This window comes from Pezoporus wallicus, unplaced genomic scaffold (assembly GCF_028554395.1).
Source record: "Pezoporus wallicus isolate ANWC-B61680 ecotype Strahan unplaced genomic scaffold, APGP_CSIRO_Pwel_v1 contig_10389, whole genome shotgun sequence".
Lineage (NCBI taxonomy): Eukaryota > Metazoa > Chordata > Aves > Psittaciformes > Psittacidae > Pezoporus > Pezoporus wallicus.
Window position 1 is genome coordinate 235,779 of NW_026637666.1, and position 27,915 is coordinate 263,693.

Sequence of the window (27,915 nt, forward strand, 5' to 3'; positions counted from 1 at the left end):
AAAGGACCTTAAGATCATCCAGTTCCAACCCTACTTAAACACCACTGTGGAATTCTCACACTTGTGAAGAATGACAACCACGAACGCTCTGAAAATTTATCACTAGGGAGTAAAGATGATGCATTGAGCAAGTGTCCTCATTTAATGCTGCATGAATGCTCCAATTGCAGCTGATAAGGATAGCAAGAGATAGCTTCCTTTCCAAAGCGTAATCCCTCGTGATACTGATGCATCCTCAATATCCATTTAGCACCTTCAAGGGCCATAAAATAAGAACAATAGTCCATTTCCATGCTGCTTTGGGAAACATTCAGAAAACAAACAACCCCAAGTGACAGGTGGCTCCTGCCAGACCAGCTCTTACTGTGGACTTTGGTCCAGCTGCCAACTCAACCAGATTCACTTCCTTTTTGGAAGAGAGCGTGACTCTACTTGCAGTAGGTCTCTCATAGTCAGCGTCTGCTCACAGGAAACGTCTCAACACAGTATACAATCAAGAAGAAAATACGTGAGCAAATGCTCATAGACGTAAAGCAGCAACAGGAATGTATCAGTACACCAAGACTGTACATGAAGTACCTTCGGATCCTTGTTTCAAAAGCATTGCTTCCAAGAGCAAAACCTTCATGTACGTAAGAGATCATTTCACTTTTGCAATGCATTGTGGAACTGGATGATCTTAAGGTCCTTTCCAACCCTAACTATTCTATGATTCTATGATTCTGGTTAACAGCAATAGTGGACAAGGGATTCAACTGAGAAAACATCAGACTTACCTTTTGTAAACAACTGAAGGGTTTCAGATGAAAATGCAGTTGAGGTACAGTTTGCTTATCAGTTATTGGAGATAGGGTTTCCTTCCTTTTCCATGAACCAACAACCCAGTGATTCACCTGCAGAAGTTCTATTTCCCTTCTAAACTGCAATCTACCTGCAAGAGCACACATCCAAGCAGCAGCAAGACCAATTCTGACCTGACTCCTGTGTGCTTGTCTCTGAGCTGTTACTCCTCTACTGACTAAGATTTCTGCCTTGAACGTTCCAGTTTGTCAGCCTTACGTCTTGCAGCAACTCATAAACGGGATACACTGGCATGCACTGAAATAATACCCACAAACATGAGCATCATGGGTGAAAATTATTCTAGATGGAGTCTCATATTCAACTTGCAGTAAAAAGGCCAAATGGTTTCTGAAATAGAACATTCTTCCTTTCCTTTTTCAGTCTCAGTGTTAAGACCAGACACGTGCAGGGAGTGCTTCCTCTAGCAGTAACATTATCAGATGAGAAAGATCTCCAGCAGAATTTGCCTTGCTAAACTCAGTACGTATCCTGTGCAACATGTTCTAAGGACCATTAGCATTACCCTCACAGTTGTTTGGGTTCAGGAAGTCTGCCACTGTTATGTCTGTGTTTAATATGAAACTCCATCTTCTTTCTGCAGGTGGTACCAGAAACCAGGCTTCAGGATTTTTCCTTCTTAAATAAAAGAAACCCAGTGCCCATGGTGGCAAGAAACCACATTTGCCACGACTTGTAAAGAAAACCAAAACATAACCAAACACATTGCCCTCTGTGCTGACCACGGCCACAGTACAGGGACCTGCTGTGTGAAGCTTCCAGCAGTCAGACGGAGCTGATGACTTCCTTTTTCCCAGCCCAAGTCATTCTGTGATTCTACAGACTTAGGAGGTTACAAACCACCACTGAAGGAAGCGATGACCGCCTGTGCCACAGCGTGGGGCTCTTCCTTCAGCTACAGGGAGGAATTTCCTTTGCTGCTGTGCAGCAGTTTCGTTCTCCACCTGTGCAAACTGCAGTCTGGAGAGGAGCAGGCATCTGCACTGAGGACACACACATTATTTCTTGGCCTGTTCTTCTGAAGAGTGCTTATTTTAACTTGCATCTTTCCTTGTGCATCTGTGTCTTGTATGAATCACATATCAAGAGAAGGGTTTTCATCTCACAAAACCAGGTACCCTGCTTGACCCAAAATGCCTACCGATCGATTACACAAGCACTATGAAATGCTTACATGCAGAATTGCTAAGCGTCATTTAATTCACACTCATTTGCACGCAAAGAACTTCGGACACTGCTCCTCCTGGTGAGGCAAATCCCTCTGTGCCACTGCAGGTAGAATTGAGTGCATTATGAAACATGGGTTCAGGTTTCTGGTCACAGAGGGGAGCGGGCAGGCAGTGCTGCACTGCCCCTGGTCCAGCTGAGAGCAGAAGTTCAGCACACACCATTAAACGGTTCTCATCAAACCCTCCGATGATGGAATCTGATTTTCTCATCATCCCATTATTTCTGGAACATTCTGAAGACAAGGGTTTTTATATCTGATTCCTGTTCAACTCAGAAGGTGCCTTATTTACCACAGCATGAGAACCTGGAATGAAATCATTACAGTTCAAATTTTAATAGTCCATGTACACATCCAAAAATGAAGGAATTAAATGTAGAAAGAGACATTTCATTCCCCCCCCCCCTTTAATAACCTGCAGAGGGATTCTCAAGAGTAGGTAAGAATATGTGCAGCCAGTGTGCTTCTAAGCCATCACTGATCTTACTTCAGATCTAGGAGAATCACACCACAGATGAGAAAACATGAGAACCACTGACAATGTGCTTTAGTGTGCTAGTTCTTAAGGCTTACTTGTAAGAAGGAAGGTCTCATTCTCTCATGTATACAGGCACGTATTTTAAATGATTAAATGTATTCTTTAAAATAAGAACAGAATGTTCTCAAAAGGAAACCTAAAATAACTTAAACCCAAAACTCAGAGGAGCTGAACTATCCTGGTAACTCAGAACTAAGGGCTGTGCAGGACAAACTGCAAAGAATTGCTCTATGCTTACTCACACGCTTCAGTTTTCTGGATTGACAGATACATTTAAGCTTAATGAACAGTACAGCAACTTCAAAGCAGGCAAACAGCTCTTAAAAACCATCTGACAAGAAGTGACACTTCATCTGCATCCACAGTGTTTAATTTGCTTGAATAATATAGTTACAGATAAACAGGTTCACTCCATATACAATTACCGATACCTTTTTTTTAATACAGTTCATATTCCAGTACATCAACACTATTTTATTTACAAGGTATTTATGTACATTAACATCTTTCTAAAGTCAGTGCATTGTCAATAAGTTTTATACAATAATTTACAAAGTGAATGTAGTTAATAGTTAACTTAATAAATTTACTACTAATTCATGAATTAATTTAATTTAAAAAAATTAATTACAACCAATGTAACAAACACAGAAGATCAAATAACATTAGTAGATTGTGCTACCTGCTTAAATTAAACATCTCAAAATAAATCAGCTGAAAATATTTCACTTTTCATGGAGTTTGCAGAGGGAGGAGTAGACAAACGGGTACTGAAAAAGCTTCTAACCTAGAAATTCACAAGTCATGTTCGCTTGTCTTCAGTCTCAACGTTTAGACCACTTTAAAGATAAAAGACCATATAGGATAGGGAGCAACACTTTACAAGAAAGACAATACTTATTTTGGAACTGATCTGCTTCCCTTTAAAAGAGGTGCAACCTCCAGGGAAGACAGGGAGGTATTTGCCCGCCTAAAGACAGCAAGATCAGTTGGTATCATTTCTTAACTGGATAAAACTCAGCTCCTTCTGGAAATGATAAACTTACTGGTAGGTCTGGCATTCCTGTAAAACACATTAAAATGAATCCAAACATTTATTTCAGGTCAACCGGATAAGGATCGATGTTGTTAGTGAAGATACAAAACCTAAAGAACTTGATAGATGATATATGACAGAATTAGTAAGCTGCTTAGACTCAGCTGAAGAACAGAAGGCTAAAAGAGCGAAACGTTTATCTTCATTCAGATATGCAAACGATTTAACACTGAAAATGTTTAAAGAAATGCCTACTCAAAAAATAACCATCTCTCTTCCAGTCTCTGCTAAGACTCAAGTCATGCTTTCCTTCATGCAATAAGCCCGTTGACTTGAAAGAGCATGTTGCAAGGGCACGGAAAGCAATCCTGGTTTCACTGCAAGTATACGCATAACCTGTTGCAAAAAAACAACCAAAATTTGAAAAGGCAACCAAATTTTGACAAAAAAGAAGACTCCATTAAATTATGAAACCAAGAAAGAAAATCCATCCATGAATGCTACGACAGCTACCTGGACAGCCACAGCTTCTTCTCTGTTTGAAATACACAGTGGATAATTCACAGCCATTCACTCCAGAGCCCTTACAACAACAAAAACAAACTATGTTTTTGAATTTAATTATACGAATCTTTAAAAGTGCAAATTTAAAAGCAACACCAGTCATGAAACATAAGCTCAAGCATCTCTTTCCTTCCAAAAGCTGGGAACGTTCTGTGCAATGTGCACATTTTAAGACGCCACACGTGTAATCGTCGCAACTACTCTCTCCAACCTGAAGTTGCTTCTCGAGGCATCTCAAGAGTCTGAGATTGCACTCTCCAGGCAGAAAAGCCATTCCTGAAACATGTTGATCCGCACAGCCAACATGTGGAGAAAAGACAACTATAATAAACCATTCAAGTGTAGGAATTAATCTCTCCTCAAATTATCATTTGGTTGTGCTCCCAACATACAGAAAGAAAGCAACTGACACGCATCGGTGGCGGCAAAACTGGAAACTTCTCTTACTCTTGATGATAATCCTTCATGTCTGTGCACGTTTCATTCTCTTGCTTTCCCTGTTTTGCCAATAAAATGCAATAAAACTGCAGGAAAAAGGAGGTAGCAATATCATGTTGTCCAAAGACAACACTACAATTTTTTTTCCCCCATTATCTTAAACCTAAAGAGAGCCTTGGGGGCTTGTTAGAACAGTTGGTAAACTCTACACTACTTTGTTTAGCTCTTATTTGGACTGTTTAATTTAGCTCTTATTTGGTCCTAGTTGGCTTTTCTCAAACCATTTTACTTAAAGGCCAATGGCAGTCTCAGCCTGATGTCTAACATCAGAAATGTTTAGAGCATGTAGTGAGATAACAGAACAAAACAATACTATCTTTATATTAACTGCTATTTAATTAGGGGTTTCTTCTTGTGCTTTCAGGTCACAGGGTACAACAACTACACTTACGTTATCTGGTTCAACAACATTTTCACCAAATGTAAGTTTCAGGATGTTATCCCTCACATTCTGGGACCAGTCCATGGAAGATCACCTGCTTACTGTAAAACACAGTACTTCTTATAATCGGACTCAAAATCTTCGTCCATGCTGCTCGTGTCTGCCATCTTTTTGCCGTCTATCTTTGGCAGAAATTGTGCATAGTCTACCCCCTGCTGCTCATAGAAAAGAATGTAGGCAGAGTCCGTGTCGATTTCATCGGGATGCAATTCCTGAGAAAGAGAAAGGCATGCTCTCAAATATGCAGGGGGACTATCGCTTTACAGTTACTGGACTTAAAATACACCCAATTGCCCTGGAAACCATATTTTTAACTGTCTATTTACAACAAGAGGAAATCCATTTTCCTTCTCCCTTATTACAGTTATCAGGCTCCATTATTTACTTGAAAAGTGTGACAAATTTTATAGTGACAACTGGAAATGCTTAGAAATATCGGAACTTAATTATTCAGTAATTGAATACAAAACTGCCAGCATCATGAAGAAGTATTCTTGGCCTTCCATTTTTAGTAAGCTTTCCATCAGTGTATAAAATAAGCATCTTTCCTTAACCATAGCAGCAGCTGATGAACAGATGTTAACTCGGTGAAAACAAATCTCATATACAGTTTCAGTTAATTTTCATATTAATCTGATGTGACTTTTGAGATGCTCCTGATTGCAAAGAGCAGTTCTCACCAAATGTAAATTCCTCTGGCTCTAGGTAACCAAGACAAAAAGACATGATTTACCTTACAGCTACTGTCATTGTAGCAGTACCACTTGTTGTTCGGGTTTTTGGCATACGTGACATAATGACCCCCTCCCATAATTCCTGAATGGCACTGAGGAAGACGAAAAAGAAAAGAAATTCTTTTCTTAACCCCCAGAATTCACAGAATAAATGATTCATGATATTTAAGTGAGTGACAATAGTTCGTGACAAGCTGTACATCTAGAGCTGACTAACTTTATACACCCAAGCAGAAAAACCAGCGTGCAGAGACACATTTTCAGTTGTACTCAGTTTCATGACAAATTAAGTTTTGCTGACAATGGCTCTACTTTGTTCTCCTCCTCAAAACATCCCTACTTTCTGTGATGAAAACGATGGAGTAAATGACTTATTCAAACCAATGCCACATGAAGACAGTTTATCTGCATAAAAGAAGTCAACTTACCGAAATTGCATATAGATTGTAAATTGGGTTAACACATACTTCTTCTCTTTGGTCATCTGTAATATCATCCTCACTGTGGTTATCAATTTGACCGTTGATGCTGCCATTACTATATGCATTCTGCTCACAGATGTATCCGTTGGCTAGAGTCATGTCATTGTCCTGAGCAGTATACAGTTCACTCTGGCTGCCACCTAAAATACGCCCTCTAGTAAGAGTATCACCTTGATCAGAAGTAAATCTCTGTTCCTGGTCAGTACCGTTCTCTTTACTTGCATCCAGATTTTCTTTGCTACTTGAAAGTTTGTTTTTACCCAGCTGTGGCAGCCGCAGACGCCCTTTACCCCTTCCTAAAGTCCTTGGGCTACTATTTGGGCTACTGTTTTTACTTGAAGGACAGCTGGTTCCACTTTTCCTCCCCAAGGATGGAGATGCTGAAACAGAAAACACGTGGACTACTAAGATAAGAGATTTTTTTGGAGTGTTTTCTTCTTTTTTTAATAATCAAACATTGACAAACACTGTTTCACTACAACTAATGAGTAGTATATAAAAGTAAGATTATCCTTGCACACACATACACCTATGAACTCAAATTTAACCCTTTTAAGGAGCACATTCATCACCACTTACAAAAGCAGACAGGTGCAATCTCTTGTGACCAGGGCAAAACCCAACAGAAATGCATGTTTCAAAATATAGTGCTTTGGACAAAGAAACATTAAAATTTTGTTCGTAATATAATTCCTCCCCCCCAGATATCAGTACTGACCGGAATTTTCTCTAATTGTTACTTACCTTTGATATTATTCAAGACAGTAGTATTAAGAGAGGATGGACTTCTGTTCAGTACATCTTCTGCCGGCGTATAAGTGATCGGCACATCTGTTTTCTTGGCCTCCCCCTGGAGAGTCCGTGGTTCTGGAAGGCTGTCAACCTGGAGAGTTAGCTGCTTCCTTTGGAAATGACTTGGATCCCTTTGTACCAAAAAGGCACTTGGGTCAAAGCTTTCTCTGGGAAATTTAACAATTTTCTGAGACTTTATCCAGCGGCCATTTACAAACTGAAATCTTTTCAGGTGAATGATCTAAGAAGAAACACATTAGAGAACATTAAAGGAGGACGATTCCATCACCGTGAGTAATTCCACTGTTTAAAAACAGCGCTTTTACAAACCATAAATTTCATCATGTGCTAATAAAACCCAGGAAGCATTGCTGCATGTGACAGTTTGCATTTTGGGATCCAGGGGTAAACTAAGGAACTACTATTTTCACAGGGAAATGGTGAAAAAGGTTGACCAGATTCAGTGATTAGCACTATGGGTTTTGAGTAACCCACCAAATCTGAAGAGCAACAAATGCAGGGCTTGCACAACTAGACAGATCATGTTCCTGGAATCACTGCCTAAGCATGAATTCTATGTTACAACAGATGACACTGAATGCAAAATACCGCCATTTCCTGCAATCTATCAGCTAAAAAGATTCAAAAGGATCCGAGGTTCGTTTTATTTGCCTGCATTACAGAAATGCATGATGCAAAGTCAATGTCCCTCATGAGACTGGGAATAAAGCTAATCTTCTTATTCAGAGCAAGGGGACACAAGCAGCAATTTGTGATCAATGCACTTTGGTTCGGTTGCCGTAGAGGAAAATTACACAAGGTCATACCAAAATAGGGGGAAGTCTCCAAAGATCCAGTTTTTTGGTGGCCAAACAATGGGTCTTGCATTTGGAACAGTAGTACATCTCATCCTCCCCCAGTTCTTCCTCACTGGTGAAGGCTCTAAGACAGCTGTCCAGATTGATGGGCTCTGCTTGAGCTCGTCGGCTTTGTTCAACACTTTCATGTTCTTCTACAATCTAAAGTGAGATAAAACTGTATCTGACTTGGAAACACGCACAAACTGCTCAGAGGAAGGCTCTACTCACAATATCATAAACGTAACATCACATAGTTATTTAAGATTAAAGATAAAAACTAGATGCCCTGAGTTTTAGCAGGCATTTTATTTCAATTAAGAAGAGGCAGACATACGAATACCACACTGTCCTTATTCTTGAGTTCTACTTGCATAACTATCCATAAAGCAAAAGTTTATAGATTCAACCCACAAGTCTGAACATCTATTTTAGATTATTTCTGCTATAGGCTTACTTTCAGATATGCTTTGTTGACTCAAATTGGAAACGGGTTTACTCACATGCATAACTGGTTCATAGCACTGCTGTGCTTAGAAAATGTATCAAATTAACATACCATGGAGGCTAGATCAAAAGCAACTCACAACAGATAGAAAATACACTGCTGTGGTTTCTTAAGAGCTGCCCTTCCACGCTATGGTCACATAAGAGGTCTGACATTAAGACATTAATTTATCCAGAATATACTGTTCGATGGTTACGGACTTCAGTGTAACAGAAAATGGACAAAAGCAGCATCAAATGAAACAAAAATGGTGAAATGGGGTGGGCTTCAGAGCTATGAACAAACAGCAAAGGGTTTACATGGCAATTTTACCCGTTCTTGCGACGTCTGGTAGCGCAGATGGAGTGCTGTTGGATCCCAGTCTACAGCAATATAAGCATTCCCAACACAAGCTCTATCTTCTGTGCACTCAATTTTACAGCCACGGCAAAATCTAAATCAAGAAGTTCAATAGTTATTGGACAGTTTACATACCACAAGTTTTACGTGGCTTCACACTCTAATTCTGCTCCTTACTCTATCATCAAAGTCTCAAGCCTTGCTTTCAGTGTAAAAGAGAGGCATTTCTATAAAACAATGCGTCAGTTTGCTATTTTACTGCAAAACTTTAACAGAGATGAGAAATGGAACCTCTCTACCTGTGTATAATGCTGGCAAAGCTTACCTATGCCACAAAAGAGCTACAGGTACTTTACAGCATGATAGCTCATGTAAAGCTGTGAGTATATGGTCAGAATACCTTCCAGCAAGCATCTGGAATTTTCAGTAGTATGTTTTTATTTAGGGAAAATTCCAAGCCTGCTTCCAGAGTGGATTTCTTATCATCCAGCTTAGTTCTTACTCTTCAGATGGCACAGGAACTAGTGACATCTGAAAATGGACAACAGGTAGATGGGTAGATGATTTGCATCTAACGTTTGGGTTTGTATGAAATGCCCACAGATCTTCCATATATGTACACATATGGGCCTGCATATATAGACACATGCACACAGAATATTGTAAGGGGTTAAGAGTTTTGGATAATCTCACATCTGCCTCCTAATTTAAAGTTTCTGTGTCAGCAGAGCTTTCTGCTCTCCAAGTCATAAAAAGCTACTGCCATGTGAGCTTGGGTTAAATTAGATTCCAGATTCTTGTTGTTTAGTATCACCTCTGAAATGTATCACAAATTCATTACCATAAATCACCTTTCTGCTGGAGTGATCCCCTTTCTTAAATCTAAAAAGGACAATTTACCTGTACCAAGGACACCAAGCACAAGAATTTCCATCCTTCTGTACTACCCTGAGGGTGAATGGATACTGGTACCCCATGCTATCATCACTGAAACAGAAGAGAAGACAACATGAAACATGAGCACGCATTCAGACTGCCAAGCACCTTCCTTCACTGTGCTTGCTATGTTTACTTTATCAATCCCCCAATTATAATTTGTATTAATGCAGCTTGCCTTTATATTGCCTAAATTGGTCAGATAGATAGAATTAATTATCAGTCACTGGATGAGAAGGCATCAACCGATTTGTGTAAAGCCACCTCTTGAGTGCAGCTACAGGTTATACTACATTTAACTGCAAGAATGTCTAATTCTTTAACTGCAAATACAGTTAAAGAATTAGAAGTTATTTTTAATGACTGCCATTATTATGAGAAGTCAAAACTAATAAAGATGTAGCTCAATATAGTTCTACACCTTGTAAGCAAGTCCAAGCCACTGTATTATGTCATCCAAGGCAAAGACTGAGATGCCAGACTCACCAGTCTTGTGCATGATTACTGGCTTCCTGAGGCGGGAGAGGGCTGGCAAGCCTGGAAACCTGAATCCACACAGCATCATAGAGGTCTCTCTTCCGTGTATGAACTGTACAAGGAACAATGAGTGGCATTCCAAAGAGACTGGGACGATTCTTCTGAGATGAAAGAAAATACAATTCTGTCCGCATCTGCATAGGTGAAATAAAAGAATCACTCAGATGTAAGTATGCATGAACTCACGTTACCGTCATTACGAGGACGCTGACCTTGTTACTTAGTTCAGGCTTTGGCAATTAAAATAAAGCACAAATTCTATTAAAAGCCCTTTATTTCAACCATTTTTCCCCCAATATAATTACCACACACCAACTTGAAAACCTTTTGCTGTTTTACGATACTATGGCAACGTTATCTAGGCATCAGAACACAAACATAAATCTGCATTTCAACCATGTTTGGTATTTTTTATGATGTGTATTTCTTACTTTTCCTACCACATGGTAATACTGTAATGCAGACACGCACCCCATGATGCTAATACCTGTCCCAAAATGACCTCAACACTAGGCATGCTAATGCCTGCCAGAGAAAGAATACCTTTCTGTCTAAAGGGGGCACTTGTACTGAATTTATTCCAAGCAGACAAACTAACCTTCACGCTACATCTCCCATTTATAAGAAAGATTTAATACACTGACTTAATGACACAGGAACAGCCAACTGCTACTGCCCTGCATAAGACTTCCACCCCTTCGTTTTGTTAAGATTTTGACAATGACAAGCATGGATTCCTGGAATAGCTTCCACAAAGAACTTTCCCTAGTTTTTAAGCTGTATATTTAGCAGCTTATAATGGCTCAGAAGTCCTACACCAATCACCTGCGAGAGTCTGCAAAATCTGACTCAAGGCAACAGTGATAACAGCGGTTAGCAGCCAGTACTTGTGTGAATAAAGCAAAGAAACCTCACACAAACACAGTGGAAAGGGAAGTTAAAGGCCTCCTGCGCAACATCCACCAGGCTCTAAACATCAGACTTTCAAGTGTGGACACAGTACATGCTTGATGTGTGCTACCTGAGGTGTTCAGTCATCCAGCTTTGACATTTAGAGCTCAACTTTACAAGACGCTTTCATGAAGAGCATGCCAACAGAATGACCCAGGAATGTACTATATATCTTCACACTCTTTCCATGTGAGAAATAAAGACTTCCACATAATGGATAAGAAATGCTTTCCTAGCAGCTCCTTTAATTAGAAATTTTTCTCCTCAAAGAGTCTGGAACATTTAATCAGGGAGTCAGCGAACGCCCAAGTATGCATCTCAGCATTAAAGAGCTGGGAAGCATGCCAGTACTCAGGGAAGAAAAATACACCAACATCAGACATTATGATTTAAATTCACAAGAGTTGTGTTTCCATAGAACTGGGTGCTCACTTACAAGGGAAACGTATTCATGCTCCCTCTTCTTAAGAAATAGGGATTAATTCATCATATGGGCATTAAGAAAAAGCCTCGCTGGCTTTCCTTCAAAGTGTGTTACGCCAGCAATTTGTAACAAATGAATTAGCTACTAACCATTTACTAACCAATAGCTACTAACCATTTTTCTGTGGACTGCAATGATATACCCTGTACATGGACTATCAGAAAGCAGGGGCACGTGACCGTTGAGAGTCCAGTTGGCAAGGTTATGCTCTGTTCCACATGGCACTACAGTATTTGGCATTCCGTTTGGAATTAGAGTTGGTTTAGGAATGTCCCCATTCATCATTATGTTGGGTGCTCCATTAGCTGAGGGTCCAGTTGAGACATCTGCAGATAGACAATTACATTCTCAATTATCTACAGTGACCAGAACTGATCGTGTGATTTTTATCCTTTCAATTCTATTCAATGCATTTCATGAAATATCTTCTACTCTCCTAAGACCAACATAGAATAGTTAGGGTTGGAAAGGATATTAAGATCATCCAGTTCCAAGCCGCCTGCCACGAGCAGGGACACCTCAAACTAAACCATGTGTCCCAAGGCTTTGTCCAACCTGGACTTGAACACTGCCAGGGACGGAGCATTCAAAACTTCCTTGGGCAACCCATTCCAGTGCCTCACCACCCTAACAGTAAAGAACTTCTTCCTCATATCCAATCTAAACTTCCCCTGTTTAAGTTTGAACCTGTTACCCCTTGTCATTTGCCTACAACTCTGCAAATCGGAGCATGCAAGAGCAAAGAGTACCCGAGGTGTTTATGACCCACAGACAAAACCACAAACAATAAAACCAGAACCAAAACTGGACACCATGCTTCCAATTTTTCCCATGTCCAGCCTTGGAGCCAATCCACAATAAATAAAGTATTTTATGTGTTTCTTGTGTCTTTAACTACAGTAAGCACACAGTGATCTTCAGACTGCTATCCTGGGCATGATTCTAAGGAGGATGTAGGCAATGAGATTGCTCATAGCTTCTTTTTGGATCAGAATCCTTAATTTATTTGTCTTTTCTTTAACCCTCACTGTTTACTTAGTAATAAGAAGTAAGGTTTTCTCCTGAATTTCTCCAGTACCTAAGCACAGTGCATTTGAAATGAACAGGAAAATGAGTATGTTTACTTTTACCTGTCTGCACAGGACTCGATGCTGACGTTGGGGATCCTGGAATTGGTATTTCAAATGCACACAAAAACCCACTCACTGATAACCGGACTTTCTGGTTGTCTTGAGGAAAGTTCTTCAGTAAGAAAGAGTAAGTTAGTCAGACATGTACATACTTCTACCTGTGACTCTGAACATGCTTTGCTCTTTTGAAAACATCTATCAGTTCAGCTCTTCCCTCCCATATGCTTTCTTATGCCTTTCTAGAAGGAAAATAGGAAGCCAACAAGGAGACCCTTTGCAGATCTCTGCAACAAGACCTGAGAGAGTTACAAATGGTTCTCTAACCAGACTGAGAGCATCTAGTTTCAAGCAGTTTTAATCCTATTCAATGACAGCAAAATAATCTATACACACAAACACACTACAGAGAACTAAGTCAGTCATTACTTATGCCTCTGACATGTTGACAGTGTTTAAACTCATCACAGAACTCTAAGTTGAGATTTATTACAAGATGATTTTATCCTTTTTTTTTTCCTAAAAATATCATTAGTAATCAATTCAATTAAGCTTCTCCAAGCTTCTGCATTGCTATTAATTCTGTTTGCAAGTGGTTTATTTTGGTTCAGCTTACTCTGATTTAAAATCTATTCAAAGCAAGCCAAATTACAGTTTAAGAACAAAATCAAAGTTCATCTGGAGATATAACTATGCTGACTTTTCATTCACACTTTTAGTTAAATTATTTCACAGTTCCTGTAAGCAAAGCTTAATGTCAAAAAGAATGAAGAATTATGCCACTGTACACAAATAACAAAGAAAAATACCAAAAGTATGGTACAGCAATAACTACTTTCTTTTCTTCTTACCTTTATATTGGAGCTATGCACCTCTGCAAGTAGAATCTGTTCTGGTTTTAGCCCACAGAGTTCACTTAACTGTTTTTTCAAACCTGTATACTTTTCATCCATGTTTAATCTCAGGCCGTATCGAACAGGAGTAGTACCATCTAATTTAATTACTTTAAAGGGCAAAAGAAACACACTGGTCAGCAAACCATGAAAGTTTTAATGAGAATATTACATTACAGCTACTTACTTATTAGAAAGCACTTTTTGCCCCCGATTGAAGATACAATTTTTTTCTACCAGTCTATTTCCAAGGTCTGCAGACAAGTGTCAGAAAATCTCTTGCTACACAGGCAGTAGTAAATGGTTTCAAATTTGGTGTCACTGTTTCAATCATCTTTCTTTTTGCCTTCTTTCCAACAATACATGGGGTTCTTCATAGTATAGCTCATGACCCATTAAGTATTCCTTGTTTATGCAGTCCCCCCCCAACCCTTCTTTTTCTCTCTAGGGAGATTTAGGACAACCTCCACAACACAGTGAACACAAGGATATTTCTCTGAATCTCCCATTTTCCATGGTTTTGTATTAAGTCCTATAGTTAAGACTGAAAATGGGTTATCTGTGCTGTTTTAAAGGATTTATTTTAGTTTAACTGTATTACAATGCAAATTATTTTATTCTGGTCCATTAAAATGGTTATACTATTTTCCAAGCGTAAATACTAGCACAAAATATAAATGTTTTATAGGTGTTCCCCATATAAAAATGTTTATTTTAGCAATGACAAGTTTACAGGCAGTTAAACACTACTACTCACCTGTAATTTCTAAGTGCATGTAGCTATCCATTGGCAAGGGCAAGGATAAAAAATTAAAAGGGTCAAACCTAACACTTATATGTCCACAAGTTTTACATTTTACTTGGGACTTCAGCTGCCCATGAAACAAATCGACAACAATGGATCTGTTTCTTCTCAGGTGGTTTTCCCAGGCCTAAAATGAAGCACAAAAACCCAACACAGAGTTAGAAACTGAAGACCGTTCGCTTGAACTACCAGAAGCGGGATATGCTGGAAAACCTCCAAAGTTTCAGTGGCTGTGGAAGTCAAAGTATTTCCACAGAAGTTCTCTGCCAATTTCTAAGAAATACAAGTATTTAGTTTCAACATGAGTAAATAAAAGTTATTTCAATTAACAAGTTACAACTTAAAGTACTTCTGAAAGGATCATCAGGATCTTGAAACGTTCTGATATTTCATAATTATGAGTTGTTCAAAATAATCAGGAATTATCATCTTTATACCTTTATTTTAGTATTTAAAGCTCATTTTCAGCTCAAAGGTGAAACTGACTCCCGAAATCACAGCTCTAACAAGTTACAAAAGGTTCTACAGTCCTGACAGTATTGCACAGACAGCCCCATCAGCAACTTAGCAGCACAGTACTATAAGGGATGGAGGGAAGCAAACAAATCCCAAGCCCAACATTTTTAACCCATACCTCTGCTGCTACTTCCCAGTCTGGTCGACCATCACTGTCTTTCAGTTCAACATATGGCTTATCATGAACTCTGTTCAAATCCTCATGAAGACCATCCAAAAGAAAAGCCAAAAGCTCCTGTGAGTCTTGCTGTTGAAAGCCATTAAATCTCGGGGCATATTTTGCTATTGTCCACTAGAAAAAAAGCAGCCAGAAAGTTGTTCAACATCATGTAACAAAAGTTTTTACAATAGATCAGACTATTGTAGACAAGATGCATGCTGTCTATGAGCACAAATTCAATTACCAAGGGTTAAAGGTAACACCTCATGATCTCAGAACAAAAAAACCATTTACAGACAAATGCATTATCTGCTGTCCCTAACAAGGGCTATAAAAGTCGTATCTTATACCACAACCTCTCATTTGTATCACATAACTCCTTTGATCTTACAACCACTGAACCATGATTACATTCCACAGAAAGCTGCTCAGGTCCTGAGCACCAGGACTCGTGAACCCTGGCCTCCTCCAGGAGGAGATGCACAAGACTGCACATCTTGCCCCTGCATGGTCCCTTCCTGAACATCTCCCCAGCGGTGCCTACAGGCTGTGACTAGTTTAGAGTAACATACGTGATCACTGACTGCCCAGGGTATACAGTCACTGGCTTCACAGCCAACTTCTAACACGTGAAATACATGTCCGAGTCTCCTCTCCCTTCTCTAGAGGAGATAGACTGAAGTCCCAGAACCATTACAATACAGGTAACATCAATTAAAAGTGTATTACAACCTTTCTGAAGAAATTCTTGCTTTCTGCCTTTAAATAGCATGTCACAGACTTACCCGCAGCTTTAATGGTGCTATATTCTTCTGAGTTCCACTCCACAGCTCCTGAACCAAATCCCCATAGCATTTGGCCATGTGTCCTTTCATTCCTATTGGATTTGTCCTAGAAATCATAAAGTAATTAATACCACACTAAAATTAAAACAAAGTTCAAGCATGGGGATAAATAAGGAAGTGCAAAGGCTTCTTGCTGAACTGTTTCAAGTCTCCCAGAAACAAATGTTGTATTTTTCATGTAAATAATCAGGAACCTGCTGTAGAGCTGATGCTTGGTAACACTGAACTTAAGGTTTATTCACACTGTCTGCTTCTGAAGACCTGAAACTCATTTTAAAGAAATGATACAACACTGAAAATGCCAACGGTCTCAAATAGAAAATTACCTGTTAAGCTCATAAAGATGTCTTCCTGAGATGAAATACCGTGTTAGAGGTTGTGTGTTACTGACACACTGGATACTGGAGTTCATGAAGCACGTGTTACCCAGGTTGCTTAATCCAGTAGCACCCTTTTCAGTAGGAACTGAGAAAAAGAAAACATAATTATAGCAATTGCGCAGATGTGAGAAACTCAGAATGGTCTGTCAGTGAAGTGAAGAATGTGACCTTTTCACAGTAACTAATTCAATTTAACCTGCTCCCAATTATGAGACTACAGCCGCACAGATGCGACAAAGGACCAGCCTGTTCAAAATACCTGCTCTCTCAACTCCACTTAACAGAAATTGAAGTATTCTGTTTGATCTGATCCACCATGGCCATCAGTACAATCTATACAAACTATTTTCAGCTAAATAATTATGGTACTGAAATTTCTGGATTAATTGGTTAAAATCTTACCTTACTCCTTACCTTAAAAACAGATAACAGACACAAAAGACAGAATCTGCTACATACCATTTGCTACTGTTGCATCTGAACACCTACAAATTTATCTGCCTGTACATCCAACCCTCCCATATTTCCAGCATCTCAGTTAATACAACAGAAAGAACAAACAAAGCAGCAGAGGCATAAAAGACCTCTTCCAGTGTTAAGAGCACATATATTAAAAAGAACTGTTTCAACACAATATAGCCTCTTGGATTTTTCTTCTCATCATAATTCAACTACTATGGTGAAACACTTACCTTTATGTCTGTCTATTTTACTGCTGTTTGCTATAAAAGACATCTCTTCTGGCCAGCTCATGTCTTTGTTTCGAACTAGAAAGAGATATGGCATGAGGATTTGTTTAAATGGTTTGCTACTCACTCTAGAGAGCTCACACAGCTCAAGAGGCTGAACTCACATTTTCTAATATTCAATACTTTGCTTATTTTTAGTTATTATTTTTGCTGTTTTCATTTCAATGTTTCCAATCATTATTGGAAAACATTCTAATACTGCCATCATTCCAACAAAGCCACTCATGTCTTTAGAAAGTAGCCCTGAGATTTCTTTCCTGTCAGATGATAAATTTTTCAGTACTTATTCTAATATTTAATAAGCATCCCCCATTAAACAACTTGGGCAGAAACAATGTGAGACCCAGATTTCTATATGACCTCTGGGATGTAAGGACAACAGTGAAGTGCATTATGTATGTACTCTTCTGTCTCCCATGTTAAAAACTTAGCCAAAAAGATCAAACCAGTTGAAAACTCGGCTGATCTGTGCACCCTGATACCTCTGACAACGGCTTAATGTGTTTGTGACAGACAGCACTGCGTCATAGCACATGGCAAGAGGATGTGACACGAGAGACTGGAACAAGAAATGCTGAGATTGCTGATGATGCCTTTACACCACAACAAGAGCCAGTCAAGCAGCCAAGTCCAAATGTGCTAGGTTCTCTCCAGATGTGCAAATAAAAGCAGCTTGTAATGAACATCCTAGAAACAAACCCAACGTTGACTGACCCATGCAGTTTTCTTCACCTTTTGCTTTGTGAGAATGTGCTCATGCAAATAACATAACCTGAACTCTTGTAAAATTAGTGAAAGAAGAATCAGGTAATGAAAAAGCTTCAGATGCCTCGCACTGCTTTTGTTAAATCGGGTATTTTGGTTACTAAAGTGGTTTATTTGCAGTTTTTGTATTTCTTCCTGTACTTCTTTCAGTACATACATATATAGACAGAGATCTATTTACACATACCCTTGGTCCCAAAACAGTTACATGATTAAAGTATTAGGGCATTATGCCTATGTATTTGTATAGTTTGGGCAATTACAGAAACCGGTACTATACACAATTCATTAACCATACATATATCGCTCATATAAAACTATTATTAGTTTTTAGTGTGTAAACCAATTACAGGCCTTTTTTAGTACCTTCTATTACTAAATGCTGCTCATCTTGTATTTTAAGATACTCCAGTCTGTGATCTTCATCATCCAGCAAGGTAAGATAGTTCTGCAGGAGAAAAAATGCTTTATATAGTTACTGCTTCCAGATTTAAAATTCTCTGAGGATATTTTAATCTCAAAGTAATGAAATTAAAATAGTGTTAACAATTTCTTCACAAAAGCGAGAACACCAGCTCCCTAATCATGTCCATTAAATACAGGAGTTCACTGATCTCCACAAGCATCTAGTTCCATGCTTTAATTTTATGTGGTTTTTCTCTAGAATGGAGAGAATTACAGGCATGATTCCAAGGAATACATTCTGCTTGTTTACTGTGATTTGGTCACATACACGTTTGAAAAAGATCCTGGATAGCTGCTGGCTTTTGTGCCAAGAAAAACATGCAGCATCATTCGTGTCAATGAAATAATACACTTTTATTTCCATTTAAAACAGTTTTTATGAAGCTTCATACCTTTTAGCCGATTGTTAAATACATGACAGGATAATTAAATGTTTACCAGGCTAAGAGGGAGAAAAGAGGTGTTTTCTGGGTCACTAACACCACTGCTTGGAGTGCACAAAAACCTCCAGAGAACAAGTGGCAAGAGCTTTTCAACCTGGGCAATTAAACTGCAAAGCAAAGCTACGTCTTTATTCTTTTCCCCCTCTGCATGTGTATGTAATAGCTTCTAGAAAAAAGGGAGATATACAGTATCCAACAGATGACTGAAAAGGAAAAGGGACTGACATTACCTCACTGTTGTACAACCAGAGGCGCATATCTTCTTCCTTTATTCGTAACCTCTGGGAGAGATATTCGTGTATCTCTTTAATCGTTTGCATTCGACTAAAGCAGCCGGTGTAAGCCAACACTCGCTTTAAAGGAGCATTTGGTGAAGGTACGTTCCCTGGATTCACCAGCATAAGAAAAGGGGAAAAGGTAACATATACACCCATAGCCAGCTGAGATCAGATCAGTGACAACTTATACACTACCTATACTAAAAGCATTCCTAGGTACGCTGTTCTACTACTTTTGTTTATGGATAAAACGTGTTAGATTGAAAGCTATTTGTTACTAACCCTTTGAAACAACAAACTTACTATAACAAAGCAGAAAAATTTACTTCCCTTCATACCAAAACCCATTAAAAACCTGCTCCCCTAAGGTTCTCATAGGAAATAATAACTTAAAAGAAGTTTTAAAAGACTGGACTATTCTTTCTCTTCAAAGCATTAAATTTCAAGAGAATTTCCTTTTTGAGAGAACACTGTAAATAAAACATGTCAAAAAAGACAATCTGACTATTCTTGGCAGCAGCATGACTTTGCTTCAGCTCTGCTACGGAGATGAATGCTGAGCTGTGAAGATGAAATCAGCCTGGCACTTCCACAATAGAAGTATTCTTAATAACTAAATTCCTCTCCACATATTCTTTCTGTGACGATGGCTGGGATTTTCACCAGAACTGCTCAACATTCTCATGTTTGCAACACTGATGAATTCCATCAGTGAAGATTACTGCTCTTTTGTGTAATACGAGCTCATCTTTAAATACAAGATTTGCACAAGGGATGAGACCAACTTTACATGCTTTATTTGTTGAGCTTCCTTAGTTTTAACTTAGGAAGTTCCCCACTCCTCACAGAGACAAGTCTGTAACATATTCATCAAAAGCTTTTATTATACAGCCAACCTTCACTGGGCAACTGCATTACTTAAGTAACCAGAGAAGGGAGTGTTCTACTTTCACTGTCAAGAGATTAAGATAAAATAAATAATACCATATGAAAAGATGCAATATTCCATGCACTTTGACAAGAGAGTAAAACTCTACTATAGTAAAGGCAGCAAAGCATCAGTTTTGCTTCAGTATACCAAGCAAAGTATTCATTTTTTTAAAAAGAAAACATAAAAAGCATTTTCTGAGATTAGGTATCAGAGGATTAGTTGTAAGATTACAGCAAGAAAGCATATCTGAAACTCCAAAAGATTAATCACTGATTGGACAAATAAATTAGTGCAGAGCAAAATTATTCCAAATCAAGATCAAATCTGGCACATTGAAAGATTCTCTTTATTTGAATTTTGGCATTTTAGGATGTCCAAACAAAGCAGTTTCCATTTTATTAGGTCAAGAAGGAAAAATGAATTTGGGTAGCAGGCAGTTTCTGCAGCGGAACTCGATTAAGCAGGCAGCTGCATCCACACATCATGTTTTAGATTCTACCAAAGCAGTGAAGAATTGAGCATCTGCATGAGATTTTTAAACAAAGGCTAACACTAGCAAGGCTAAAGGATTTAATTAGTCAGGAGAGCCTATTTCTGGGCATGGGTTACTGTGGATGCATATGAATACCTGTGTGCATCCAAAAGCACATGCATGTGAGTGTCAGGGATTTCTTCAACCCTATTGTGCAAGGCATGTATGCAACTGTGCAAACAAACTGGTAACTGCCAACAAACCCTGCAACACTTTTCAGCTGAAACGTGAAGCTGCAATCTAAGGACTACCCTTATATTGTACCATCTTTTTGGTGATTATCAGGGCAACTATGGCACATGTATTTCACTTTCTTCTGAACTGTCTTTCAAAACCTCATCCAATAGTAGGCTTCACATTCCATTAACTCAATTGCTTGCTAAAGATTATTAAGTAATTTTGGGCACTAAAGCCTGGCTGCCCAAGTAACTCAGAACTCACTGGCTGAACAGGGCTCGTCTGGCCACACCTGGAATACCATGTTCTGTTTTGGTCCTGGCTGTATAAAAAAGACATGGACAGGCTGGAGAGGGTCCAGAGAAGGGCCACAATGATGCAAGGACTGGGCAGCCATGTGAGGAAAAGCTGAGTGAACCGGGTTTGTTCAGCCTAGAGAAAAGAAGGCTCAGGGGAAACCTTTTCACCATGTTCCGGTATTTAAAGCATAGCTAGAAAGAAGGAGACTCCCCATTTACACGGAATCACATGGAAAAGATGAGGGGTAACGGGCACAAGTTACTCCAGGGGAGACTCCAACTGGACACAAGAGGAAAATTTTTCACAGTGAGAACAATCAGCCCTTGGAACAATCTCTCTGGGAAGTGGTGGATTCTCCAATGCTGGACACTTTTAAGATTCAGCTGGACAGGGTGCTGGGATATCTAGTCTAGGCCCTGTTTTGCCAAGAAAGGCTGGACCAGAAGATCCTTCAGGTCCCTTCCAACTCGATATGCTATGATTTACTATACACCAGATACACCCACCCACCCCAATGCTCAGCTGCATCTATCCTATGGCTACAAAATTAACTACCACCAGGACTAACCAGACCTGCCCTTCTCAGCTGTTCATTTATGCAGTGCTCATTTCTCACTTTCATCTCACATCTATTTGCAGTAACTAGGCGACTGAACTCGCTTCCCTGAAAATGCTCCCTCATGCCTCTTCCTTTCAAGAGAAGATAGGAGGAAAGCCTTTAAATCTTTACCAAATGCTGATTGTGCCTTTCAGTTGATTAGCTGGTGCACAAGCACAGTGGCAGCAAGCTTCTATACAGCTGTGGGTCTCGCTTTCTTAGAAACTGCGCACTTGTATTCTTGCTGCATTCTTAAGTTACCTCTAGGTAAATGCTGAGGAAACATTCTCAGGCTCATCATACCCATATTCACCCAGATGTTTGACTGCTGCGTTCGAGTGGCAGGCTGCTGTCTCAGGAAGAGCAGGTAGCGAGGAAATAGCTCTAGTTCAGGCACATTTGTTTTGCTGTTTTTGATCACCTAGTAGAGATTTTAAAGCACAGTTTAGAGGCTGCTGTTCAAATGGGTAGGAGATGCCAACAGGAACAGGAAACAACGATGAAAGCAGATGGTTAAAAATATCAACTCTGTTTTATTATTATGAGAAATCTTCTGATCTTCTTATGGGGTCTTAGGCAAATACCCACAGCAATAGCAATTTACTCAATTCCAAGCACTTACTGAAACTTATTAGTTGCAGATTTTTCAAAGCAAACATCTTATTTAGTGGAGCACAGATTCCTGTGCCACACCATGGAGAGCACAGCTTTATAATTCCTGAAATACATGGGAATCTACAATGAAGCCCATTAATTCTACTCAGTGTGTATTTCCACATAAAAGTTTCACAACTGTTGAAAAACCACACATGCTGAAGGCATTTGTTCTGAACTTTAAGGATAGCATTGAATTAAAACCTTCATTTTGTAAGAACAGGCTGAAGCTTACTTCTGCTCCATTTTTATACATTGACAGAAAAAACTCTTCAGTCACCATTTCTACGATGATTTTGCTGTCTACATCCAAATGCAGACATCCATAAACAGCAGTAATGTTCCCTATTTTTGTTTTAATTCTGCTCTATGTGAAGCAGAAGAAAACAGCTTCACTTGTGAGAAGCACTATAATGCACTGAAGTGCATTAAGCTTCAGTTCCAATAACAACAAGGGTGACATTTTCTGGAAAGAAGCAACATAATAGTCCCTACTGTGGGGTGGGAGACAGGGACTGTGAGTGCCTGTATATGTGGTTGCAAGTAACTAAATGTCAAGCTATTCCTTAATTATGGACTGAAAAGCTACAGTTTATACATACATTACTTATAATCTTTTACAGACAGGATTCTCGAATCCTCTCATCATTCTGAACAGAATTCTCTTTTCCAAATGACCCCATCACAAAAACCACATCAGTTCTTGTATAAAGAGATATGCCCTTTTCTGGATCATGAAAGGTGTTTGTTTCCATGGAGAAGATGTGGGAGGAGGGTAACAGAAGCCAGTGATTTTTCACTGTAAAATAATTGCCAGTATTACAGCTAACAGACCAAATCATCAAAAAATCACACAGCTAATTCCCTCCCATTTGTGACACTGAATATTTGTAACATCAACCACTTAATCTCCACTGTTACCATCAAAAAATCCCTTCACTTCCTTTTTTCTTTTAGTGTAGCTCCTGTAAGAGGCTACCTGACACAGAATACACCAACCACTACATGGAATCAATACCCTCAACAGAAACTGAAGGAAGTTTCCAGTGTTTTCAAGTGAACAGACCAAATTACTTCATCTTTCCTGCCTCTAAGATCAGCCTGGCTTTGATAAATTCAACATTAATAATTCAAGACATGCCAGGTTTAGCTCCAAATGATTATGACCTGTTAATCGTTTTGCAATATAACACACAGAGAAACAGAGAGAAAGCTCAACAAGTTGAGTAAATGGTATGATTCAACATTGGCTATTGCTGTGTAATTACTGCTTCTCCATCAGAAATCTTGTTACTGTTTTAACTGCACTCAAAAAAAGAAAAAAAGAAACTCACTGGGATAACACAGACTGATTATGAGCCCACTTGGTCAATTCCACTTCATATACAGCACTTTAACATCTGAACATTATAATCTGCAATACATTCTGCATTGTGCCTAAAATTAATTGTTAACTAAAGATATTACAGCTTGAACATAGGAAACACCAGTGTCAGTCACAAAAAGCAATTTCAGTTCAAGGGTTTTTTCTTTTTTTAACTAAACTTTCCTGCAAACAATTGTTGCTTCTGAACAACATTTCTGACAAGGAATAACTCTTGCCTGGTTTTGGTCACTAGGATCACCTATTGCTTTCTGCTTTTTAGATCTTCACCAAATCTCACTCATTGTGCTTTCTATGACACTGCATACAAAGGGCAGCAACTGTTCCCTTCCCCCCCAGTTCATGAAATTTAAGAGAGAAGAGGTGCATTTTCAATGCTGCAGGGGTCCCACTTTTCATTTCAGCGGTTTTGCAGGCCTTAGCTTTTAAAGATGAGTGTTTTGATGCCAACTCTTTTAATCTGATCTCAAGCTTACTTTTGCCTGCTTTAGTAATCATGATCAGTTGAGTACCACTTCTGCCTTACTGCAGTATCTCCTGAGGATTGTGGTACAAACCTTGTGGTACACATCCACAGCTTTCTATCCATCTCCATTTCTGAGACTGCTTTTCCCCAGCTTGCTCTTCAAGGCTTTTCATTTACACTATCCATTTTGGATGATGTAGGAGATGACCATAAAAGACTACCTTGTGCAACTGGCAGACCTCAGGTACATCAGGCTGTTTACATTATCCTGATGGTTATGGCAAGTAAACTGTGTCTACGCTCACAACTTACCGGCCTGGGCAAGGACAGATTCGCTCCATACCAATGGTAAAGTGCTCTCCAAACTGGTTCTGGTACCATTACATAGTCCTTTCCTTCAATCAATTGTGGAGATCGTTTTAGTCTTCCACCCTCCATTGTTAATGACGCAGCCTTGAAACAAGAAGGGATGCTGTCACATCTTAAGTGGAAAAACCAGTACATAGCTACAGTGATTTTAGTTCACAAACACACAGCACTTTGTAATTATTAAAACAACTTTTAAGTAGTAATTAGCAACTGCTCTTCACACTGAACGCTGGTATAGAAATGTAACAATAATTAACTCTCAGGTTTCACTATTTACTTTCTCTAAAAAGCTGCCCAGTATAAAACCTGTAATACGTTTCTCTCTCGTGTCACTTACACTGACAACTGCACACAGAAATGCAAGCCTGCTCATCACTGATGGTGCTGGTCTGTGTTTTACATTCTGCTTGCATGAATACTGGAACAAGTGTCAGTTTTGCTTTACTATTTTGTTACCTATATTTTGGGCTTTTGCAACAGCAATAAACTCAGATTGAAAGCACTGAAGTGTTCAATTATTAAAATATTTAAATCCTGAAAGTTGTGTTTAATTTTTGAGTTTCATTTAAGAACATTTTGAAAGATTCTCTTCTTACAAAGCACTTTCTTGTAGCCTCAGAAGTAAAACACATTAAGAAACCCAAATTTTGTTACATGACAAATCAGTGTTAATTCAGAATTAGGCTGCTAGCTGAAAACAAGAAAGAAATAAAAGGCTGTGATGAAAGGATGCTAAAAGGTATTTTTCCTATATTCACATCACTCCGATGCATTTACCTTCACTGGTTCTTGTGTTACTAGGGGTTGGTTATCAATCGCTCCTGGCTTCTGAGGATTAAGCTGTAGCAAATTATTCCCATTGGTTCCAAGGAAACACTGGTTATTATTGTCTGAAGTATTATGCTGCCTAGCAAAATCAGTCCCTGGTGTGCCAGGGTGAAGATTATCTGTAATGCAATACAGGAGAAAAAAAACAAACCCAAAAAAACCTCAATTTCAGTTCATGATTCCATAAACCATAAAGGAATGAGTTAAACACTTGTACCCTTTTCTGTTTGTTTTTAAAGAAGGTTGTTGATGAAGCTTTTATCCTTCATACTTCAGTAAAACATGCAACTCTTCCAAACTACAGTGACAAATATGCTGTTACTCTCAGAAAAGAAGTGGATGTACAAAATCCAAATACCAAAGCAAATACTTACACAAATATTGGTTTGATACAGCCTAACTAGGTTTGTGTGAGTAAATGTGTTTAGCATTTGCTTGTTGTCTGGATGTTTGAGTATCAAGCTCCTGAAAATCTTACATCATAACCAAATATATATATCTATATACATATATATATATATCATATATATATATACATATATACATATATATATATATATACATATATATATATACATATATATATATATATATACATATATATATACATACATATATATATATATATATATATATCTATATACATATATATATATGCAATAACAACTTATTTTTAGTTTTTCTCCTGGAAAAGGCAAATGTTTTTATCTCACAGAATCTCCTTTGGTTATGACGCAGAACACTAAACAGAAGAAAAAAGAACCTTTAACCTAAACCTTGTCTCCCTTCCTGCCCTTTGTCCATCTCCCCTCACCCCCACACCAGAAACAGCCACAGTAATCTATCTACTTAAAATGGACATTCAGCTGCCTCATAAAGATAAATCTCAAATTCTCACAAGAACTGCCTGAAAATTATCACTAAAATCTCTTCTTTCACAAAGATGGCTCCAAATGTCTGCACACACATTTGGATCACATCCTGTTAAACTCTAAGGGTGCTTTTCCTAACTTTTTTTCCTGCTTCTTTCCTCTATTACCTGAGGTCATCCCATTGCAAGACACCACAATGCCAGTTGGGTATGACCTAGAAACAACTTTATGTGAAGAGGGGACAAAAAGTCCACTCAGAAAATAAATGCTAGGACAAAAACCTGTAAATCTTGAAACAATTCTGGAAACTAATCATAAGGTAACAGACGAATTGCTGTTTAAACAAGGCTGTTTCTTATCCACCACAGACTGAAAAACCCTGTAGTTCACCAATGTCCATGCATAAGCCACTTCTGCAATCTAAACTGTGATGTTCACCTGGAGGAATCCATGCAGTATGTAGTTTTCTCAAAACCTGCTCTACATTAAACCTCCAAGGAAATAAGATGTTATGCTTACTGCTGCTAGTAGTCTCTGAGGCTTCTGATGCAGTAGAAATATTATCTGAACACTTTTCTTCTGTTGCACTGAAGTAATTAAGACCTCCCATTTTGTCTTCTCCCTGTTCTGAAGCATTGGCAGCAGCAGCTATGAGTGAATTCTTACCTCCACTCAAGACAGATGAAGGCTCTATCACAACAGGGTTTGCATCCTAAAATTGGTAGGCAAGTAGAAAAATGATAAGCCAGTATCAAAGACATTTAAGCATCAGCCAAACCAAGCACCAAAATTCACAGCCTGCATGACCACTCCTGCATGTCCCAAATGAGCTTTATAGGAAAAACAAAGTAAAATTCTACATGTGCAGAAGCAAACAGCCAAAATGGTTAAACCAGTGGAATCAACTCTTCCGTAGAATATAAAAATTGCAAAATACCAGAATTATTTCCTCTATCTCAATCCATGAAAAGACAACCATTTTAGACAGCTGTAATTACTGTCTATAAATACATGAAGATTTGTCCTTGTTGAATTTCATATGGTTAAATGAGAACACCAGCACAACAACAACAAAAACATTCTTTCCTCAAACCTGCAACAATTCAGTCCTCCCTAACTTTGTTTTGAAACAAAGTTCCCTTGTTTCCTTTGGAGAAACAGCACTGCAAGGGCAATCTGGCTCAAAATGAGGCAAGATAAAGGGGGAGAAAAAGACCTGCATCCCTCTAAAAGTGTAACTTAACCAGTACAGACAAGATGCAAGAAGAATCTTAATCAATTTACAGCACCAGTCACAACATGAAATGGCAATAAATGAGAAAACAGAAGAAAAAGGGAGCCTCACTGAGCTTTAGAGAGGAAAAAAGAAAATCCATGTAATGAACATCACTGGAAAAAGGGATTTTTCCTGTCTTATGTTGTGCCCTATTTACCCCATCACTAAAGAATATTCTGTCAAATGACAAACTGTGCAGTACAGCTAAAAGTATAAAAATGAGACTGAAATATATGTTGGAATTACAGTAATCATTTATAAAGTTTCATGGAAATTCCAAGTGTTCTCTTTGCTGAGAGGCTGACAGGATGACTA

At 38.7% G+C, this 27,915-nt stretch overlaps 1 protein-coding gene across 1 annotated transcript in view; it reads right to left on the reverse strand.

Annotated features, from left to right (window-relative positions):
• Window positions 1-2,969: 2,969 nt before the first annotated feature.
• Window positions 2,970-27,915, reverse strand: part of USP32 (ubiquitin specific peptidase 32) — a gene marked incomplete at its 5' end in the record, with an annotated part of 52,881 nt that continues 27,935 nt past the window's right edge. The window contains 22 exons of the mRNA XM_057407143.1: window positions 2,970-5,379; window positions 5,901-5,993; window positions 6,330-6,763; window positions 7,128-7,416; window positions 8,003-8,194; window positions 8,853-8,973; window positions 9,780-9,866; window positions 10,302-10,486; window positions 11,902-12,113; window positions 12,918-13,029; window positions 13,766-13,917; window positions 14,565-14,739; window positions 15,247-15,420; window positions 16,074-16,179; window positions 16,460-16,598; window positions 17,206-17,280; window positions 18,394-18,475; window positions 19,166-19,320; window positions 22,055-22,172; window positions 24,568-24,708; window positions 25,402-25,571; window positions 26,844-27,036. Coding sequence (XP_057263126.1) covers window positions 5,206-5,379; window positions 5,901-5,993; window positions 6,330-6,763; window positions 7,128-7,416; window positions 8,003-8,194; window positions 8,853-8,973; window positions 9,780-9,866; window positions 10,302-10,486; window positions 11,902-12,113; window positions 12,918-13,029; window positions 13,766-13,917; window positions 14,565-14,739; window positions 15,247-15,420; window positions 16,074-16,179; window positions 16,460-16,598; window positions 17,206-17,280; window positions 18,394-18,475; window positions 19,166-19,320; window positions 22,055-22,172; window positions 24,568-24,708; window positions 25,402-25,571; window positions 26,844-27,036 — 3,579 coding nt within the window. The remainder of the gene's footprint in view (window positions 5,380-5,900; window positions 5,994-6,329; window positions 6,764-7,127; window positions 7,417-8,002; window positions 8,195-8,852; window positions 8,974-9,779; window positions 9,867-10,301; window positions 10,487-11,901; window positions 12,114-12,917; window positions 13,030-13,765; window positions 13,918-14,564; window positions 14,740-15,246; window positions 15,421-16,073; window positions 16,180-16,459; window positions 16,599-17,205; window positions 17,281-18,393; window positions 18,476-19,165; window positions 19,321-22,054; window positions 22,173-24,567; window positions 24,709-25,401; window positions 25,572-26,843; window positions 27,037-27,915) is intronic.